The sequence below is a fragment of the Nymphaea colorata genome, chromosome 1 (genome assembly GCF_008831285.2).
Source record: "Nymphaea colorata isolate Beijing-Zhang1983 chromosome 1, ASM883128v2, whole genome shotgun sequence".
Taxonomy (NCBI): domain Eukaryota; kingdom Viridiplantae; phylum Streptophyta; class Magnoliopsida; order Nymphaeales; family Nymphaeaceae; genus Nymphaea; species Nymphaea colorata.
Genome location: NC_045138.2, coordinates 13,541,988 through 13,563,613, shown reverse-complemented (window position 1 = coordinate 13,563,613; position 21,626 = coordinate 13,541,988). Strand labels below are relative to the sequence as shown.

The 21,626-nt window shown below is 37.2% G+C and overlaps 1 protein-coding gene across 1 annotated transcript; it reads left to right on the top strand.

The window, feature by feature from the left end:
- Positions 1 to 1,249: 1,249 nt before the first annotated feature.
- On the top strand, positions 1,250 to 20,765 carry LOC116249990 (1,4-alpha-glucan-branching enzyme 1, chloroplastic/amyloplastic). The gene is made up of 23 exons (XM_031623310.2): positions 1,250 to 1,613; positions 2,692 to 2,936; positions 3,755 to 3,900; positions 4,573 to 4,671; positions 6,684 to 6,726; positions 8,760 to 8,819; positions 9,291 to 9,371; positions 10,216 to 10,332; positions 10,411 to 10,494; positions 11,755 to 11,876; positions 12,358 to 12,477; positions 14,177 to 14,306; positions 14,407 to 14,517; positions 15,368 to 15,496; positions 15,950 to 16,056; positions 16,662 to 16,806; positions 17,384 to 17,531; positions 17,608 to 17,708; positions 18,164 to 18,241; positions 18,995 to 19,150; positions 20,078 to 20,152; positions 20,264 to 20,411; positions 20,531 to 20,765. Exons 1-22 carry the CDS (start codon positions 1,490 to 1,492, stop codon positions 20,348 to 20,350), a joined length of 2,508 nt encoding a protein of 835 aa, XP_031479170.1. The 5' UTR covers positions 1,250 to 1,489; the 3' UTR covers positions 20,351 to 20,411; positions 20,531 to 20,765.
- The last annotated feature ends 861 nt before the right edge of the window (positions 20,766 to 21,626 follow it).

The window sequence follows — 21,626 nt, the reverse complement described above, 5'->3', positions numbered from 1 at the left end:
TCCAAAAAGAGCGGGTCCCCCGTTAGTTATATTAAAAATATCTGGGCAGAGGTTGGTCCGGTCCGGGCCCCCTCCCTCGAAAAGGCGGACGTCTTTTATTGCTGCGTCCAAAACCGGACACCCTATACTATACTCCTCCTGCTTACTACTTATGAGAAAGCAGCATATTCGCATCCTTTTCCATGGTGATGGTGGGGGAGAGTCGCCATCTGCCACTTCCTTGAGCGGGATGTTGCTTCAGGTCATATCCAATCCGAACGCCCCCGTTCCGATTCGGCCCCTCATATTTTAATTAGGCAGCAGTGGTGAAGTTGCGTTATTAGTTTGAATTTTTGAAATGATGGTGGTTTTTGAGACCGAATAGAAATTGATAACCAAAGAGGTTGCCAAAGAGTGTTGCCGGGCGATCCACTTTACAATTTAGACAAGAATTGAACTCTCCTTTCCCGTCTAGTTGAGTGAGACATGGTCGAGTGCAAAGAAGACATACATGAGGGTGAAGACGTAGCTTGAAATGTAGGACCTAGGCCAGTGGGGCCGTGGTATTTTAAATATTTTATATATGCCATGTACCGTCGGTCAAGAACGAGGACTATTTTGTGCAGCAGCATCGAAGTATAGTATATTGCTTAGGAAAATGTTAAATGAATGTTACTTATCGTCAATAAACATGTTTTTTTATTAAAGTTGATTCAAGTGATTTGTAAACTTAAAACGTAACACAAGTAAAAGGGTAAACCCCGTTTAATAGACACGGGAAAATGAAAATTACTTGGAATCCGGGTCCGGTGGCATTAGAGATATTTTGTTGAAGCGAGAGGGCTTACGGGAATTCCCGAACCAATCCCCCGTCACGGAGGCCACCCGTTCTTCATCCGAACACGTGGCCTCCAGCTGCCACGCAAGCAACCCAAAAAGACCGAAAGCTTTTTCATCCCCCCCCCCCAAAAAAATTTATAAGAAACTGAAAGAACCCGTTTCCCGCTGGAGCCCTCACAGATCAAAGCCATTTACACCAATGTCCTACTGGTAAGCGGGTAATTTTCTTAATATTTGCGTTCAATACAAGCCGATGTATGGCGAAAAGCCTTCGTGTCCTTTCTTCCTCTTCCGAGTGTGCCGCAATTGGAAAAAGTTTTAGAAGAAAGTGGCAGCGGTTTGTAAAGCTCCGGAGGTGGTGGTGGGCCCAGCTGGGTCCCGCAAACGTCTGGCTTCTCCTCGGTGCGGTTTCCCCCCTTAACGTTTTAACGTAGCCGAGAGAGAGAGAGGGAGGGCGAGAGGGAGCCGATCCTGCAGAAGCGGACGAGGCGACGCTCCTCGAGAAGAGTCTCTTTCCTCCTCCTGTTTTTATGATATTCACGCAATTTCCGGGAATTTCCTCAACTTCTCATTCCCTCCCGCTTTACGGCTTCCCCTCCCGGAAGAGTTTCTTCGATTTTGTTTCTGGTTCATTTATCCTGCTTTCTTGTTTTATCTGCTGGGATCGGCGATGGCGTGGACGCTTGCGGGCATGCGCGTGCCTCTCGGTGTGGGCGAGGGCTTCGGGTCGAGACCGGGCGGCGAGAGAAGGACGCCTTCTCTTCGTTATCTTTGCTTTCAGAAGCACCCTGCGCGTGAGTTTCTTTCCCTCCCTTCCTTACTTCTTCGTTCTGGTCTTTCGTTCATGAAAGGATAAAAGTGGAGACAGCTTATTGCATTTGTTTGGATGACTTTCTTGATCTTTGAAGTATGACACAATGTTCGATTTCTTTGAGTTTTCCGGTTTGGATAGCCGATCTCGAGTTTTTTGGCGACACCGGGGAGCAGTGTAGCGTGTTATTTTTCACGTTGTCCGGAGTTCTTTTTTCGAATGTTTTAGTGCGCCTTCAAGTCTTCGCAGCGCGATCTTCTAGTTCAAAGGTCTCGTAAACGTCAAGATGTTGCTCTTTCTTTGTTCTCTTTTCTTCTCTCTCCTTCTTGAACTCTGGACTCACTCTGTTGTACAGCCGGTGTCTGGAACGAAGTGTCACCTTTTGTGGTTAGAATTGTGCCACACCTTATTTTGCGCGTGTTGCATGGTGTATTAAATTATGTTTTTCATGGAGTTGAATGGCAAAAGCGACACAATGTATATGAGACACCTCAGCTTATGCTTTTAATTTCGCGGGATTTCCTTTTTTCGCGATGACCGAAGATACGTCTCGCATCCGTTTACGAAGCGCTTGTTTTATGGATTTCCTGTGTCTGCGTTAGACATCTGCGTCAGACATGCCCCAAACGTTTGAACACGTTAAGAGCCTCCGGCAACCAGTAGCATGAACATGACATGTAAGAAAATGACCCAAACAAGAAAATTGTATGGTATTTTGTACATTCAAGTATGATAAAACCGGGAAGATAGGGACATAAAAGTAAGTAGTAGGTACAATATAAATATGAGGTTCTTTTCCTTGCTAGTTGCCTTAGATGTTGTTGTTTTTTACTTTCATCATTGACGGATGTGGACATTATTGAGTGTTTAATACAAAGGTAAGCAAAAACATGCATGGTTTTGTGCTGCAAAGCCAGAGATAAAACAGAGATGACAACATAGGGTAGTTGTCAATTAAGCTACAGTCCTTAAGCCTTAAAGTGCCATATCCTCCTTACCTTTTTTAAGTAGTAGTTCAAAGTTTCAAACATTGTGCAGTTAAATACTTTCCATTGTAACAGCCCATCAGGTTTCTTCTATAAGGAGGTTATCTTCCAGGAGGACTTCATCTTACGATACAGAGTCAACAGCTTCAACCATGAATACTTCAGATAATGTTCTTGTTCCCGGAATCCAGAGTGACATTTCAACATCTACTGAGGAGAGCCCCCAAGTTGATAATGAGGATGTCCCCCAAGTTGACACTGATGATGTACCCCAAGTTGATACTGAGGATGTCCCCCAAGTTCAAACGGAGAAAGTTCAGGTCTGTTGGAGCAATTGATCTTCATATGCTGTTTGGTATCTTTTCTATGCTTCATGGATATACAAATTCAAACTAATTTTACGATTATTTATACCAAAAGCCAGTTTTTTTTGCATTTTAAAATGGTTAAGTAAATTACAGCTGTAACTTTTTTCTTTTCTTTGTTCTCGTGAAGGCACGTTTTCTAGAAGATGTAGTTCTGGATATATTGATTATGTTATGATTTATGTCAACATTGTGCAATTTTAGGCTCAAAAAAAGGCTACCATTGTTGTCTAGTCAATTGTTACTTTGTCTTGTACTATAGTGTATTTAGACAATTAAGCGGTAGCTTCATGTTGCAATAATTTGTTTATGGAATATTTTGCAAGAAGAACTCGTTCTATCTTAGATATGCAAGAAAGTTTGTTTGTTTGTTTGTTTGTTTTTTTCTGATTGCGAGCAATGAATTTCATGGATCAAAGCTGTAATGTAACTACACACATTTTGTGTAGTATTTTTTTTTTGTTCATCCTGCTCATATTGGAAGTAAAAAGCACACCTGCCGTATGGAAATTGTGGGGATATTTGGCTGTGCTTCGTTGGTCTCCTGTTGATTTTATTTTGGCATAATTACTCTAAAGGGAAAGACTTCTCATGCATTTGACCTACCACTACCCTTAAGTCCATACTTTTCGTGAGATATCATTAATGGTTCTATGTCACTTCAGTGATTAAAAGCTCTACATGAACCTGGTTGACCCATTAGAGCTTGTTATTTGTAGACCTAGACTTATTTTTGGGAGCATCTTGACCATGTTTTTTTCTCTCTTTTATAGGTAATTGAGGAAAATATGGAGCAATCAACAAAGAATGATGCTGCTTGGAAAACTGAACGCAGGTCTATACCTCCTTGTAGTAACGGCCAGAGGATCTATGAAATAGATCCACTTTTAAAAGCTCACCGAACGCATCTTGATTATAGGTAATATTCTTTACCTTATAATCTTGAAGCCCAAGCTGTGTGCATCTCATTTTTAACTTTCTGTTCTGATTTTGGATAGTAAGCACATGCATGTTTCTGAAAAAGTAAAAGAACACACTCAACCCACCCTGACCCTAATCCAAATTAAGGTAAACCCTCTTAACTCTGAGGGAAAGCCTTCATTAATCCCATCATAGTGAGGGTCACCGTCCTTCTATAAGTTTATACCGAGCCCCTTGTTCATTAACTACTTTTCTTTAAGAACCCCAACCTTGCAGTAGTACATTTGTATCCTTCTTGCCCACGACTATCACACTGTTCCAGCATATAATGGTTATGTCATGAAGACATACTTCATACTTGTTTCTTTATTCTCGTGTTCACTGTTATTTGCATTTATATTCTCATCTGGCTGCTTGTTTTTATGTAAAATATGCAAATTGCTTGAAATAATTAGGCAAATTCTATACATACACTGTTCTTCAGGAGAACCATGATTCTGATTTTCATAGCTCTTTCAAGGTAAGGATTATCCACTGTTACTATCATGTTGGGAGAACTACATCTCCTATTACTTTTTCTTGGTATTGAGAAAATGAACGGTTTCTCATCTGTGTTTCTTTCATAAATTTTTATTTTCTTTTGTCATGCTTAATTGCATTACCCGTGCAGGTATTCACATTATAGGAGAATGAGGCATCTTATTGATCAAAATGAGGGGGGCTTGGATGCATTTTCTCGTGGATATGAGAAATTTGGCTTTAATCGTAGGTATGACTCATGGTGTGCTTGTTTGTCCTACATTTTATTAGTTTCATTTTGCATATCACAATTGATGCTTTTCAGCTGGCAGAAGTGAATTTTGTTCAGTTTGTCCTTTTCCCAACTGGAATGAGAAAAATGCATGCCTCCACAACCTTGTTTTATTTTGGCGAATTTAGTGGCACTTCCAGTAACCAAGTTCTCAGTTATTTTATTCTATGATCGGATTGGAACCTGGACAGCCTGGTTTTTCTTCAGAGCAGAGCCAAACAATTAATTAAATTTTGGTTCATAATCAGGTCTAAAGCTTTCATATGTTGATTCAATTAGAAATACAACTTGGACTGCATCCAAATACCATCTGTCCCCAGTCAAAATATAGATTTCTTATATTTCCATATTCGATTGGACTTCTGGTCATTTCAGTACAGGGAGATTATTAGCTGGATATGGGCTAAAACAGATTGGTACATGAGTCTGGATTAGGCAAAAATATGTTCAGATTGGGTGAATTTTTTCTATTCAAAACTTTGATCCAACACTGACATGAAATGTGGTTGGTAATTGAATGAGAAACCAATTCAAACTTGCATAAACTATTCCATGTTTAGAACAAAAACGTCAGATCTGTACATGGATAAAATTTGGACCATCATCTAGACATCAATCCCCATTCTTCTAGATTAATTTAAAATTGGGACGGGTCTGACCAGAGTTGACAATCAAAATTGTTTCTAGATGCACAACTATTACCAAGTAGTAAGAGCTAAATTAGACAAGGATTAACAATGATTGAATCGAATCTGTGATAATCAGATCCAGCCAACGGTTTGGTGTGGTGAATGGTTGCTAATGCAGGAGCAAGAACTGGGGACACTATGGGAATGAGAACCAGAAAGTGGTCATTTCAAAATTTTTGGATGATTCAGGAAGTGGAAACAGGGAGCTGTTCAGGGAACTTCGCAGAAAGTGATTTGCTCACTTGTTAACATTTGGTAGATTTATACAAGCAAGCAACGCTTTAAGAAAAAATATACCAAGGGATAAGTAATTGCCAAGACCAGTTTAAAGTGGAATTACATGGGAATCAAGATGCAAATGATTGGAACTTGCTTATATTTGGGAATTGGGATTCCTGATGCATTCCGCTTCCTATTTGTAGTAATCATGATTTCCTACTTATTCAAAGTGATCTGATAATTGTGTTTGAAATTCCCATCCAATGACAGCTTAAAACCTTTACTAGGTTGAACTTAAATGTGAGCTGTTTGAATTCCTTAAACAGATTTGGGTTCCTTTTTTGTTTTGCAGGAAACCTTAAAATATAACTGTTCAATAGTTATTGCTTTGTTCACAGGCTTTCAGTATCTGTATTCTATAACCATTAGTTGACTGACAATGTGGAAAGTGTATTCTAGTATTTTTGTGTTGAAACATTTCCCAAGCTGTATAGATATGAACCTCTTATGTTTTGAATTTTTTTATGTGGGATGCTTTTTCTTAAAATCTTATAGTTAATATAACGAATGCATTCACATTTATCACAGTTTTAGTTGCAGCAAAAATTTGAAGCTTCTAAACTTTTTTTGGTCAGTTTTTGTAATTTATTAGGTTACAGAGAAACATGTGGATGAAAAGTGATGTTGAGCTGTTGTAAAAGCGATGTGAAATGAAAAGTTTGCAACCCGTTCTTGTCCTAGACATTGGTTATCTGCTTTCTAGTTGGGCTTTCTCTTCCAGTTATTTTTCTCTAAAATTATTTTGTGTGCTTGCCTATGACATCTCATTTGACCAGCTTTTGATGGTCCTATTGTTTCTTATTTTCTTACCCATCAGAGACCTGTTATCTCATCTAAATTTTACCATAACATATTTACTTTTTATGTTCCAATGGTATTCTTTAGAACCTCTTCTCCACTATATGTATGATGCAAATTTTCATCATAATATGTGCAATTTATTATAATTTGTCTCATATAAGATGCCTTTTCATTTTTCCAAATTTTTTCTTGATTTTACAGTGCTGATGGAATAACGTATCGAGAATGGGCTCCTGGAGCAAAGGTGATTCTCTAACCTCCCTCTTTCTATCACCTCAAAAAGTTGTTCAGTAAAGAGCCCAGTGCATCAACAAGCTTTTTCATGCCTCATTTATGTTTTTCAGACAGTGCGTGTGTGTGTGTGTGTGTATATACATAGCTTTTTTGAAAATGGTTTTCTTTATTTTATTTTATTTTATTCTTTTATTTTTATTTTTTTAATGTGGTGAGGGGGAGGGTTAGGGGTCGAGGAGTGTGCATGCCCATGAGAGAGAGAAAGGCTCTATTACATGTCCATAAATTATAAATGCTAAGTTTGTGTTTGTGACGCATTTGTGTAAGCACATGAACATTCCTCTGCATTGATCACTCATCACACAATGATTGGGCTGCATACCCATAAATTTTCCCTCAAAAAAAGAAAAATAAGAAATACTAAGCCGTAAGTGTAAAACTTATAAAAAGCAATGATAGATATGAAAGAGAAGAAAAGAAACAATGTATTAAGTTTTTCTATTGAAGAGAAAACTTTTAGTTGGGGCAGTAAAAGATCTTATATTGAGCATAAAAGTGAAAAAGTTTTAGTTGGGGCAGTAAAAGATCTTATATTGAGCATAAAAGTGAAAAAGATAAAGAAAAAGGGAAAAATAAAAAACAACCATGCCAGAAGGTTGCTGCTGATTGCTGGAGATTGGCGCAGGTGGGCATCAGTGTTTGAGATAGGAGAAGAACAAAGAGAGAATTGTAAACTAAGGCCCTTTTAGATTCAAGAAGTTGGGAACCAAAAGCCATTTTAAAACAAAAGGGACCATTTCCTGGATTTGATCCGGACACAATCTGGGACACAAGGGCGGTTAGGCTGGCTAGGCGAACTAGTACTTGCACCTCCTGTGACATACCTTGTCATTATGTTCATTTTCTAGATCTTGGTGTTCTGTGATAAAGATCTTCTGCTTGCAAGAACAGTTACATGGTAGAGAAGTTGTTCTTTTTGGTCTTTGCAGTTGCTGAACTCATTTTCATTAACAATCTTGAGTGGGAGGCTAAAGCTCTGTGTCTGTTAATAATTAACTGAATGTAACCATATTTTGCTAAATTTTGAAGTTTGCCATGAGTAATAAGGGGTATACATATCTGATAAAAGCTATATATTCTAATTTACACCTGGGAAAACTTGGTTAGACGTGCAACTTTGTTGAATGGATATACAAGCTTAGCTTCATCTTCTCTGAACTTTGAAACAAAAAGTTAATGCTTTTACACTATGTTGAATGATTTAACTTGCAAGCTCTCTTTAAGTTAACTTTAAATGTTTTCTACTCTCGTGGTAGGTTTCTTTTTTTTAATAGTTTCCTATCAAAGACACTGGGAATGTGTTTGTAATCTCAAGCTGGTGAATATTTCTGTTCAGAAGATATGTCACACAGGTACGAATTGCAGGTGCAACATTGTTCAAAAACATAGGTGGGGTTGCGGCAAGTTTGTGTATGTGTATATGTACAAAATCGCCCACAAGTGACAAATGAATGATTAACAAACTATCAGTAACAATGATTCCACAAAAATGAAATCAAATTGTCAGCTGCTGCACATGCAGCGATGACTCAGGTGTGGCGACTGTTTTGGCAAGTCCATATGACTTAGACTGGAAGCTTCTTGAGGATATCTACTGTATATTGTTTATGACATTGTTATAAGCTTTAAGGCTGTCCAATAAGGAATTGCTTATCACCAATGAGCAGTTTCCCATGATTTTAACTGGTGCATATCCGCTGATATATTTGCATTGATAGCCGTTGTCATGGATGGAAGAAGGTTCTTGTAGTTCAGATTTCAGAATGTGGCATGTATGCATAAGCTACCTAGTTTTCACTTGCAGTAATATAGCTGTCTAATTAATTTTATGTTTGTTACTTATGGTCACAAGTTGCATATTTTTCTTCTGTGTTTTTGCAATGTTTCTTTTTATCTTTGCAATCTTATTGCTATTTTACTGTTGTGGTTATTTGATGAATCCTGCTTCTGAACCACTTGTCTCTATTTACATGCTATTTACAGTCAGCTTCTCTTGTTGGCGATTTCAACAATTGGAATCCCAATGCAGATATCATGGCACGGGTAAGTCATGTTATCGGAGTTTGATATATCAGTTTTGTTTTGTTTTATTTTTTTTCTATTATGTCTGTAGATGGCTTTAACAGTACCCGTGTTCAACCTTTTCTGCAAGAATTACATTCTATAGGTCTTCCAATCTTGCCAAAACTTGTTCTGTTCCTTGAGGAAAGCTGTCAATCTAGGTGATCTGCATGGAACAGAATCTACTTTTAATGGTTCCTTACCGGCTTCTGGGTCCACTATTCCTATTCCATTTGTTTTATGTTAGTTAAAAATAAATGGGTTACTTATTTGCTTATGGGAAAGAAGTTTTTGAATTACTAGTGGTATCTTATCATTACCAATGACAGTTACATGATAGAAAAAGACAGTACAGTTCAAATGAGAAGATGATAATTTTGTTTTCTTTCTTTCTGTTCAGTCATTTTAGCTTGATCTTCAGTTTCTTATAGTCCGGTATTCATCTGACTGCAGAATGAGTTTGGTGTTTGGGAAATTTTCTTGCCAAATAATGCTGATGGCTCACCACCAATCCCTCATGGATCACGTGTGAAGGTAGGCATGATAGATTATTTTGGAATTCAATTTCACAAGGAGATTCTGTTCTGAAACCAATCCCAGCAGTTATGGTATTGGAATGTAAGAAGATAGTTCTTTACTTGATAACCTTTTTGCATTGCTTACTTTTGTTGGCATTTTTTATATATGGAATATACCAAATGCCTGCCCACTCGGGCAGAGGTGAAGCCAGATGTTTTTTTTTTTTTGGGGGGGGGGGGCCCTGGCTACTGTCAGCCTCACCTTTCCTCCGCCCCTGCACTTGAGGTCTTGTTTGTTTTTTAGGTAAATAACATTTGATTGTTTTTTAGGTATATAACATTTGAAAAGGCTTCTTGTTGATGAGCTTCTTGTTAGACTTTGCAGGAGGTTGATCTACTCTTTTGTGCCTAGTCCTCAAAGCATGCAATATTTGTCTATTCAAATCAATGGTTTGCATCAATGCTGGAGATTATCAGTTGAGGATTATAATTATAGTAGGCAGAATTGCAGGAGAAATTGAAAATTCATTTTCCAACATTTGACCAATATATGTGAAGCTTTAGTTAAAAGTATCTGCGCATTCTTACAGGAAATTTAGCAACTCAATGTATGGTGATTTGTATTTTAAATGTCAGACGGACTACTTGAGGTTTTCATTTGTTTTTATTGGAAGAAGCCAGTACATTATTAATTTATTTCTTATTAATATACTTAATAGTCCATCTTTGTTGCTGAGGATTCAAAATGTTTTAGTAACCAAAGTTCTATTATTTGAAGCTGTTAGTCTTTTTGAGGAATTTTGCTTCAGATGCATTTGGTCTAATGGAATTGTCTTTATTTACTTTTTGAAAAAGTGCAGATCCACATGGAAACTCCATCTGGCATCAAAGATTCAATTCCTGCTTGGATTAAGTTCTCTGTGCAAGCCCCTGGGGAAATCCCGTATAATGGCATATATTATGATCCACTTCCTGAGGTATGCTATTTAATAAACAAAACTTCCAAGTTTTCCCGAGCTTTTACATTAATTTTGAATCTTTGATTTTTCTTCTAGGAAAAATTTGAATTCAAGCATCCCCAGCCAAAAGCACCTAAATCATTGAGGATATATGAAGCACATGTTGGGATGAGTAGTCCGGTAGGTACAACTTCTAGCTGCATTGCTTTTGATGCCTCTAACAACCCTCTTGATTTGTTCTTATAAAATAACAAAAGCTTTGTCCTGCTCTTGGGAATCTTATTGAAACTTGCAGATAATTATGTAGGTTTTACAACTTGGTGATGTAATGGTCCCTAGGAACCTTTGCTTGTATGGTTAAAGGTTTGCAGGTGAAGGTTTAGAACAATGGTCACACAAATGAAACAATAGGCTATAATATAAATAGTATATGGTAAATCTTCCAATTTAACTGAGAAATTGTAGCTGCTACCTGCTTAAGCACTTAATTGGGAGCAATTCTTGGTCTGCTGGTACCACTAATGTTTAGCGAGAAGTCTAAGGAAAGGATTCATCTTGTCAAATTCAAGCTTTTTGATTTTGTCTTTATTTTATGTTGATTATGCTGGATGCTGCTGCAACACAGGTTTATCACATGGATACATCTTAGTGGGGTTAAGGAACTTTCGTTTTCTTCCTAATTTAATAAAAAAAGCCAACCCAGAAAAAGTGGCTTCAAGGAAACTGCAGCCACTAATAAACTTTTTGCCTTCACCATTGGGTGCTGCATCTTTTTACTTAATATGCTTGCAGAACTGCTTTATGTTATTCTTATCAATATATTATTTTGGTAACTGAGTGGCATGTTATGACATTATGATACAAAGTAGGTTCATATATTTTAAGCTGGAAGTATTTTGAATTCTGCAATATTTGTTGTTGGAATTGTTTATTAGGCTTATGATGAAATAAGCATATATGGTTTATTTTTGTATTTGACTTGAACTGCATAAAACTTTACATAAAGTGGCATGTGTTAGATGTGTATGTTACTTATAACCACTCAGTCCACTCCCACACCAAGCTTGGGCTTCTGGTCTGGTAGATTACAACCTGCCTCTTAGCAGCTTCGGTTCTTCCCCTAAAAGGAATGAGAACCAAGATACTTAACCACTTAGCTGGGCCCTTAATGTAAGTCCCACAAGATTCCTCACAATTCTAGATACATGACTAAACTTCTAATAGCAATCCCCTTTACAAGTCCTCACAAGATTTCTCACAATCTTAGGTACGAAACTAAGCTTGTTATAGTGGAGCGTTACATTACTGGTATTTCGTGAGTGCAATCAATTTTGTTTGCTTCTGATCACCTGATATTTGATGGTTGCCTTTTCTAATTCCTTGTTCATTACTATGTTGTATGTTTGAAATCGTTCTAGCAATTTTGGTTTTGAATTTCAGGAACCTAAGATAAACACATATGCTAACTTCAGAGATGAAGTGCTCCCACGGATCAAAAAGCTGGGATATAATGCTGTTCAACTTATGGCTATTCAAGAGCACTCATACTATGCGAGCTTTGGGTATGTCTTCTTACTCGGAATATGTTCAAGGGTCCTGATTCTCTAGGGAGTTGGTTAGTGGAGATCACGAGTTAGTACATATTTTTACCCTTTAAGCACTGAAGCCGTTTCTGCAACTTTTTATTTAATGTTAAACATGTTTGTCCACAAATTCATTTACTCCATTTTACATTACCTTGGCTGCATTTGCATTTAATAAAACAGTAGTTCAGCTGATGTTTCCATTAGAACATCAAGATAGCCTTGCTCTAGACCTGTTTGAAGGGAATGCTGTTTCTTTGGTGTTTAGTTCTTTAGCAATTGGAGTCTGTCCAAGTCACTTCTGTGAATGTTTGCATCATATGCTAGTATTAGTGAATATAACTGTATGCATATGTACATAGGGGTAGTTCGTCATTCTCATTGTGTTAGCTGCTTTGTTGTTTTTCCCTCAAAAATTGAAAATATGTAGGTAAAAGCTAATGCTATTTTTTTAATGCAGGTATCATGTAACAAATTTTTTTGCAGTAAGCAGTCGTTGTGGCACCCCTGATGATCTTAAATCACTTATTGATAAGGCTCATGAACTGGGGTTGCTTGTTCTTATGGATATAGTACACAGGTCAGATGTGAAATATATGAAACACATAAATTCTTTGATAAAGTTTCTTGCATTATGTGAGAAAAGTTGAATGCCTTGGTGCAATTTTTTTATGGCTTCAACATATCTGGGACACATAACACAAAAAATCGTTTAATACCTTACTGCAGAAATTCACATAGGAAATATTATATAACTTTTTATTAAGCCAATAGAGTCCCATATCAATGAAGCCCTTGATCTAACACCTGGAATTCTATTTGTCCAGTCTTTTTAGGTATTTGACGAAATCCAACGCATTCAACAGAAATACTTGCTCTGTTACTTAAGATACTGAAATGTTTGAACTCCTGCATATTCCAATGCTTAAATGAAGATCCTCAGAGGATTGGTGTATTGTTTTTCTACAGTGGCCTGGTCTACTTGAGAACTTATGATTCAGGACTCAGGAGTAGAGTTTCGGGTTTATGAAGCCTCAGAATTTGAGCATGCTTTGTTTTCAAGTATGGTTCATAATGGATGAGCTGAGAGAGGAAATAATAGTTGTTGCAAAATCCTTGTTTTATTTATGATTGTTTACTAATTTATATTTCTGGATTTTCCCTAAGCTCACTATCTACGTTTAAATTTCCAGCACAAGTGCAGCTGATTTTACCTGAGTGGTTGACTCTTCTTTGAGTATTTTCTGCTGCTGTAAGGACTTATTGAAACTTTTCAAAGAGTTATAATCTTCTGGTACAGAGGGCCAACCTTGTCATGTTCTATATAAACATCCAAACAATTTTATGCCTAAGAGACAAAATTTTCTTTCCCTTGATGCCATACTCAGAGAATTGTAGTATAAAAGTTCTTGAAAAATGAGTTACGTCCTCCAGGGGTTGAAAATTTTTCAAAAGCTGACTGGGCACTTCTACATAAATTTTTTTGTTCCACCTCTGCTAGTCGGTGCATCATCATAAAATAATATTTAAGTTGCTATCAGTTTCCGTAGTATTTGTGGCTGAGCAGTTTATGAAATATTTTTGGCAATCAAATCTAAGAAAGGGAGTCAGTATAGTGTCCTATCTAATGAATTATGTTTAGTTTGCCATTAGATTTATTTGTTTATTTTTTGCAAGGAACTGTTTAACCCTAATTTGTTGGGATCATATAGCTGTCAAAGCAGCATCTATCAATTTAAAGCAATGGAGTTGTCTCCATTTATTGGCTATTTATTTCATCCAAATCAAATCTGTATTTTGTAAGGTTTGAGAAAGAAACATATTTTTGGCTCTTTTTTTTTTCCGACTTTTTGCTCCTGCATCAGAATTTCAAGTTGACACTTTTTCCCCTCGGGTAATGTTGCAATATGTATGGTAATGACATTAAGAGGACTTTTCTGCTTTGCTTGGAACGGTGCCTGACTTAGTGGTGGTGGAGGCTCAAGTTCTTCCCGTTGGTGGGACTATTGCTTGATGTAATTCTTTTATGGTGCTGGAGAAAATACTTTTCATTTCCTTGTCTGCACTCTTTCTTTTCCTTGCATCGGATTCTTTTGCTTTGTCTAAAATCTTCTTGACAGTAAACTTTAATATGTCCAAGGTTCAGATCCATGAATGTCTCAATACATAAACTTTCCATTTATGTATATGAAAAAAGACATTGTGCATGAAAAATCTGTATTTTAATAAATATCTTCTTAGGTGGTTTAAGTCTTAATTATAGGTGTGATCATATACAGCCATGCTTCAAACAACGTGCTGGATGGCTTGAACATGTTTGATGGTACAGATTCACACTATTTCCACACTGGTCCACGAGGTTATCATTGGATGTGGGACTCTCGCCTCTTTAACTATGGAAATTGGGAGGTAACACCTACTGAGTTCCAACCTGAGCTCAACTCTCCTCTTTTTTCCATTTTCTCTTCTTTTTCAGGTCATATTTTGTTTGACTTGTGTTCAACTTTAGGTATTGAGGTTTCTGCTCTCTAACGTGAGATGGTGGCTGGAGGAATACAGATTTGATGGTTTTAGATTTGATGGTGTCACCTCAATGATGTATACTCACCATGGTTTGCAGGTAGTCGATGTTGGGAACTTCTCTTGTTTGTTTTTTCTTCCTATACATTTTATTTAACCGTTTGTCTTGAATTTGATTTTGAAAATTATTTTTCTTGTATTGGTTCAATGTATAGGTGTTCTTTTGGCTAATTAATCAATATGGTGGTCTCTCCATTATAGCTAGGATTTTAAATGGGCTGGATATGGGACAGAATATATATCAGAGGTTGGGATGAATCGAGACTTGGTACAATAGAAAAACAAAAAAACTTTAAACCAGATCTGGCCTTTTACAACCCTAATTATGGCCTCTCTTATATTTCACTTCTCTCTGCCTCTCTTGCCTTTTCTTTTTTTGGCTAAGAAAGATTGCAGGTGGGCATTGGAAATTCAACTGTTTCTTGCTATTTAACAGTTTGGTTGGCTCATTGTTAGTCTAAGTCACATGAGTACTTCTGTAGGGTTCCTTACCGACACGACAAAGCTGGTATTTAGACACACCTAGATACTTTTTGGATCAAAACCGATCCAAACCTCTTATTTACTTGATCTAGCTTGTTTCTAACACAGTTTACATCTGTTTTTGTGAGTTATTTTTCATTTAAATATACTATTTTTCTTTATATATTTTGTTTATTTAAATGTTGTTTTCATTTTTAACTTTTTGTATTATTTTGCATATATAAATATATACACCCTGCTGTGTTCTCATGCCAACGTTTTCTATAGTTGCCGTGTTTGTTCCTGCATCTCCGTACCCATACCCAAACCCATATCAGCATTTATTTTGGTTTGACATCATTGGTAGCATTATTTGTATAGTCTCTATATTCTGCTTCTAATTATGAGCATGGTGAATTTTTTATCAGGTGGCATTTACGGGAAATTATAATGAGTACTTTGGATTTGCAACTGATGTAGATGCTGTGGTTTATTTGATGCTTGCTAATGACCTTATACATGGTCTCTTTCCTGAAGCAGTTTCTGTTGGTGAAGATGTAAGAGCAGTACTTTCCAATGTTACCATGTCTTTTCCTTTCCGTATTGATTAGCTAGTTAGCATGTGAATATGTAGACTAGCTTGGTGCTATACCCACTTTGTCATGCACCTTCATAAATTTGTTATGGGATTATAGCATTAGAGTTTAGACAGGTCTCTCTAAGAACTGCAATGCACCAAAAAGTTGATGTACTTGATGTATATTGTGAATCTATGAACAAGTCATCAGATGCAATTGTCGTGCTAGTCTTTATAGCAAGTAACAGGGAAGGGAAAAAATAAGTTAATATTACTGCTTAGTAATCCATTTCATCTACTTTTTCTATGCTAAGGCTTCTGTCATGGATATGGTTCTTGCCTTTTTTTTCAAAATAGATATGTAGAAGACTTTATTTATCATATCTTACGGCTTGTATTTTCTTACATATTTTCTTTTTGTCTCAATTTGCAGGTTAGTGGGATGCCAACATTTTGCATTCCTGTGAAGGATGGAGGGGTTGGGTTTGACTATCGCCTTCACATGGCTATTGCAGATAAATGGATTGAGCTCCTCTCAAAGTCAGTGTTGTTACTTTGATTTTGGTATATCTTTCATATTTGTTGGAAAAAACTAAGGAGAATATGGACAAATAAATTACATACAAACTAATTGTATTGATCAACCTCAAGTTGGCAATAGCCTCTTGATGCAAACTGTTAGACATTTGGATCTTTTCTAGGTATAGAGAATCTTCAATTCAATTTTGATGCCTTTGTTGCGGTTTCTCCATGTACCTCAAGGTGAAAAAGATGGGTAAAGATTGGTAGTTTGGAACCCAAAGAATTGGTGCCTTTGTTGTTAGGTTGTTAATAAAGTCAACTGCTATGGTAGTAACCTATATTCACTGGCTAGATCGCGTGAAATGAACTCCAATTGTGTAATGGGCGCACAGAATTACTTCTCTCATCAATATAATGCTACCAGCTCTTATGTATCTTTTAATCTGCAGCGAAACTCTTTATTTCTTTTTTACTTCTATTGATGAATAGGCTCCAACTTTGTAGTTCTAGTGCCGGGAGACTTATTGTCTGTGTTTCTTCATCATTTATTTGTTCTTTATATTTAAATTTTTGTGTGGTTGATGTGGAAACTTAACATTTCATGCTACCATTTCCTGGTATAGGAAAAAGGATGAGGAGTGGTTAATGGGTGACATTGTTCACACACTTTCAAATCGAAGATGGCTGGAGAAATGTGTTGCATATGCAGAGAGTCACGATCAAGCACTTGTTGGTGACAAGACTATTGCGTTTTGGCTGATGGACAAGGTGCATTCGCTGTATTTGTTTGTCTTTCTGTTTCTCACTGTGTTTTTATGAAGCTGTCATTGGACAATGTCGCATGTTTTTTGCATCCCGAAGCTTGCCAATTAAAAGATAGTCACTGATGTCATAATCTTCTCCTGACATCTCTTTCTGTCTTTCTATCAACTTAGTATCGAAAAGATTGTTACACTCTTGATCATTTGATGGAAGGTTTAAGATTGATATTGGTGGCTCAAAATCAATGAACCAACTTGATTATCTTTTTCGTTTCCTTAGTGATGGCACATGGGAATTAAAAGCCTTAATCTCCAGTGGCTGTCCAATCTATATAGCACACGTGTTGTTCTGAGCATAACTGCACATTAGGTTAATATATGTAGGTTAGAAGGTTCTGACTCCAAAAAAAAATCTTTTGTGATGCGATTTTTGCAGCATTTATGTTTCTTTGTCTTTGGCATATAACTTGACAAACCCTGACTTGATGTGGATCTTACTGATTTGCTGCAATCTTTCCCATGGAGGAGTGAGTTGTTTAATAATAGCCTGCATATTTTTATGTATTTGATTATAATTTTTGCAGGATATGTATGATTTCATGGCCCTAGATAGACCATCAACTCCTTTGGTAGACCGTGGGATAGCCCTGCACAAAATGATTAGACTCATAACAATGGGTTTGGGTGGGGAAGGATATCTCAACTTCATGGGAAATGAGTTTGGACATCCAGGTAATCTCTTTCCATCGAAGAACCCTATACTAAATGCCACTTACAAAGTGAGGATCCACAACTGTTCATGCTGCAGAATGGATAGACTTCCCAAGGGATGAGCAACGTCTTCCTGATGGTCGTATAATTCCTGGGAACAATAACAGCTTTGATAAGTGTAGACGAAGATTTGATCTGGTGAGTTTAAGATGTATAAAGAATATTTTCTGTATTTAACTAATATCTAGTATCCATTAGCATAAGGATGGGAGTTTATGTTTGTCTTTTGCAGTGCATAAGGGATCTTTTTTTGGCGACACATGAGCCTTAATCTTACGTTGGTTTTGGAGCTTGCATGCAATGTGTGCATTGGCTGTTTTTGTTACTTTTCAATGCCTGTCATCCTATTTTTTTCATATTTTGGGCATTTCATTGGATGACACTACCTGAAAAACCAGCTTGCTGCAAAGTGTGATTGCTTAAATTTTGGAAACCTTTGCATGCTTGTGGCGATATTCTTTAAATACAGGATACCTTGGATTATCTCACCATCTAAATAGTACTTCCCTGAGAAATTTCACGTTAATCGGTGAATACTTGCATGATTTTATGAAGTTTCTAACTTTTGTAGTTGACCAATGTTTGGATGTCAGGGGGATGCGGATTACCTTAGATACCATGGCATGCAAGAATTTGATCAAGCAATGCAGCATCTTGAAGAAGAATATGGTGTACGCATTTTGTTTACCGTGAATTTACCTTTGGTTCTCTTAACTTGAGATGGTGCCCGTTCCAGTCACCATAAAATTAGAGTAGAAAGAGAAAAGGTTTTAATGACTTCAGTCTTGACATGCATAGTCTCTTCTTTCTGGGTTTGGCTTTCTTCAGTCTTGAGATACAAGTCTTAATGCCTTCAATCTTCATATACACAGTCAAAGTCTTATCAGCTGTAGTGAATGCATATTACTTCTGTTATTGACAATGCTTGACTCATTCATCTTTGACCAAGTCCAATCTTGTTTCTTATTTTCTAAAACCTCGTAAAATGTGTGTTTTCTTGTTTGATCAAGTATGTTATCCTTTCCCTCTTTTGGCCTTTTGATTATTAATGTCTTTATGAGATTATTTTATGATTATTTGGATTATTTGATGACACTCATAGAGATGAGAAAAAAATATTATTGTCTTACTATTCCATTTCAACTTTGCATTCTTTGGGATATTTCTTACTGCACAAAGGATCTTCATTCAATAGTGTGTTGCATAAGCTAGATCGTTATCAATAAAGTCCTGGCGATGATGCCCATACTTAAGAACCAAAGTCCAAAAGTGTTGTGGCGCTGCACTTCAATTTTTTAAATTGTCATTCCATGTTTGTTAACTAGTTGGGGGCACGTGAGCGATTAATTTCGATGCTCCAAATGTGCTTTGCCATTACTGTTCATCGTGAACATCTTTTAATTTCTCTCATGATCCTTTTACAGTTTATGACTTCAGAGCATCAATATGTCTCAAGAAAGAATGAAGGCGACAAAGTGATTGTGTTTGAAAGAGGGAATCTTGTATTTGCTTTTAATTTCCACTGGAGCAAAAGCTTCACAGATTATAGGGTCGGTTGCTTAAAGCCTGGAAAGTATAAGGTATTTATTTTTTGTGTTAGTTATTTGTTGCAGCACTTTTTGTTGCTCTTTATCACTTTATCCATTTGCATGAGGGCTCTAGTATTAGTTTAGTCCTTAGTGTATCAAAGAAAATATTCCAAGATAAAACTGGACTAAAATAACTGTTAGGCTGGAGGAACACACCAAGGTTCACATCATTACTAATAGCTAGACATGAGTTGTGTTTTGTACGATTAGACAACAAGACATGGATCTTCTTTTTCCTACCCATTCTCTGGGACGTGCCAAATTCTTGTCCACTTTTAGTCCAAATGTTGTTAATAACTTAATACTTTTCCCTTGAGGTTGTAGACTAGTTGGATTGTTTAGTCATATGGGGTTGTAGCTAACGTCTCCTTTGTTAAAAACTTGGCTGTGGTACCTGGGCATGCAAAATTGTCAGATTCAGGTTGAATTGCAAACATGAGCCATTGAGTTGGATATGGCAGGAAAACGATGTTCCTTTCGTTCATCATAATTCTGATCTGACATGCAGTTGCATATAGTCTGCCAAATCGCACCCTGATCCTTTGGAGAATGAGTTATTTTTCACATCTTACTGAATCTGATTGGATGGATGACTTAATTGAATAAGGCTCAGCGAATGTTTAAAAGATAACCAAGCTCAACAAAGTTGCATGCCTAATATTGAAAAAATTGAGCCGGAACTCATGATACCATCCTTGACAAAGCATCCTAACACCTGCTCAGTTTAGTCCGTAGAAAGGAAAATTCTGAGTGACCTTAAATACAATTGGCCTTCTATCACACATGACATGAGTTACGAGACACATCAACAACCTAAATGAGTGTAGTTTGTAGCTGTCCTCGAAGTAATATTCTTGTGTATAGTTTCTGCAGGTCCGTGTATTCACTCTTTTTTTTTTATTGGAACAATTGTTTCAGGTGGTCTTGGATTCAGATGACAAGCTGTTTGGTGGTTTTGACAGGATAGATCTCAATGCACGTTACTTTACAACAGTAAGAAATGACTCTGGAATGAGTTCAGACTAAGTAGATTTTGTCTTTGAAAATTTTCAGACCAATATTTAAGATGATGCGTGGACTAGGCTCATCACGTTTTTTCTGTAGGATGGTTGGTTTGATGACCGCCCTCACTCCATGTTGGTCTACATCCCTTGTAGAACAGCGGTTGTCTATGCTCTATCCGAGGACTGAAATATCGGATGTCCACATGATTGAACACTAATAGCTTTGCAAGGGGCACTCTCCACGTCAGGTTGCACTCTGCTTCTTTTTAATTCTGTGTCACACGCAACATGCGAACCAAAGAAAATTGAAAAGAAGAAGAAAACGTATTCTGTGCAATCCCATAATATTTGTATGGTTCTCTTGCAGGTCTGCACATTCTCTGTGCAGTCAGGAGCCGAACGCCGGCAAGTCCCCTTTATATAATCAAGTGGTGAGGGTGGATACACAGAAAAGGAACTTGCTTTCTTTGCAAATTTTTATTTATAGAAATCTCTTTTAGTTTTGGTGCAAGGTTTATTGACCTGAACTGCTTATGCCCGTCATACCATCTGTTACGAGCTGTTGTGAGAAATGTATTATAAACGAAACAGTTTCCTCGTCATCATTTGCCTTTCCGTTGGTTTTTCTAGAGGTGAAAATATATCAAAACGCGAACACAATAATTGATGGTGCTATAACTGTCGTAGAAATGTATCCTAAAAGATAGCTCCTGCATCATCCCTTCTCAAAAAGTGGGTGTAGCGTAAGTACTCAGGCAGGAGGCACGTATTGTTACGTCTCTTGTTCGATTCCCCTATCCTCTCTGATGGTGTTGAGAGTTGGGAGGGGGAGTGTTATTCAGTGGTTTTGACACCTCTCCCTCCCCTTCCTCTCTCTCTCTCTCTCTCTCTCTCTCTCTCTCTCTCTCTCTCTCTCTCTCTCCCCCTCTCTCATTTGTGAAAATATATCAAAGTACAAACAGGATGACTTTTGGAGGCTAGGATTGCTGCGTCATGTTACCAGTCACTATTTCTTTCGATATTATCTGTATTGCTCTCAATATTATTTCCATCAATGTCGACTTGAGGACTAGAGAGCCAGATGTGAAAATTTGACATGATATGACGATGATTCTCCAAGTCACCTCTGCCAGTCGGCTCATATTCTCCAAGCTGACTGGCTGCCATTGGAAAATTAGTCTGATATGGCAACATTTCTTGGTTAAAGATCTTTTTTGTTTCTACTCGGGCTCTGCATGGTTTGCATCTTTCTAACTCCATGACTGCTAAGGACTAGAAAGCCCTCATTAGAATGGCCAAGCGGCATGATTACTTTGAACCAATCGGAAGACATTATATTGATGGTACCGATAACGTCAATCTTGCCGAAGAATGTTAATCTCCAACTTACATTGAATTTCACAAGCATTGGAACATGGATTGCAGATGAGACTCTCATCTGCCTGTCAGCCAACCATTTATAC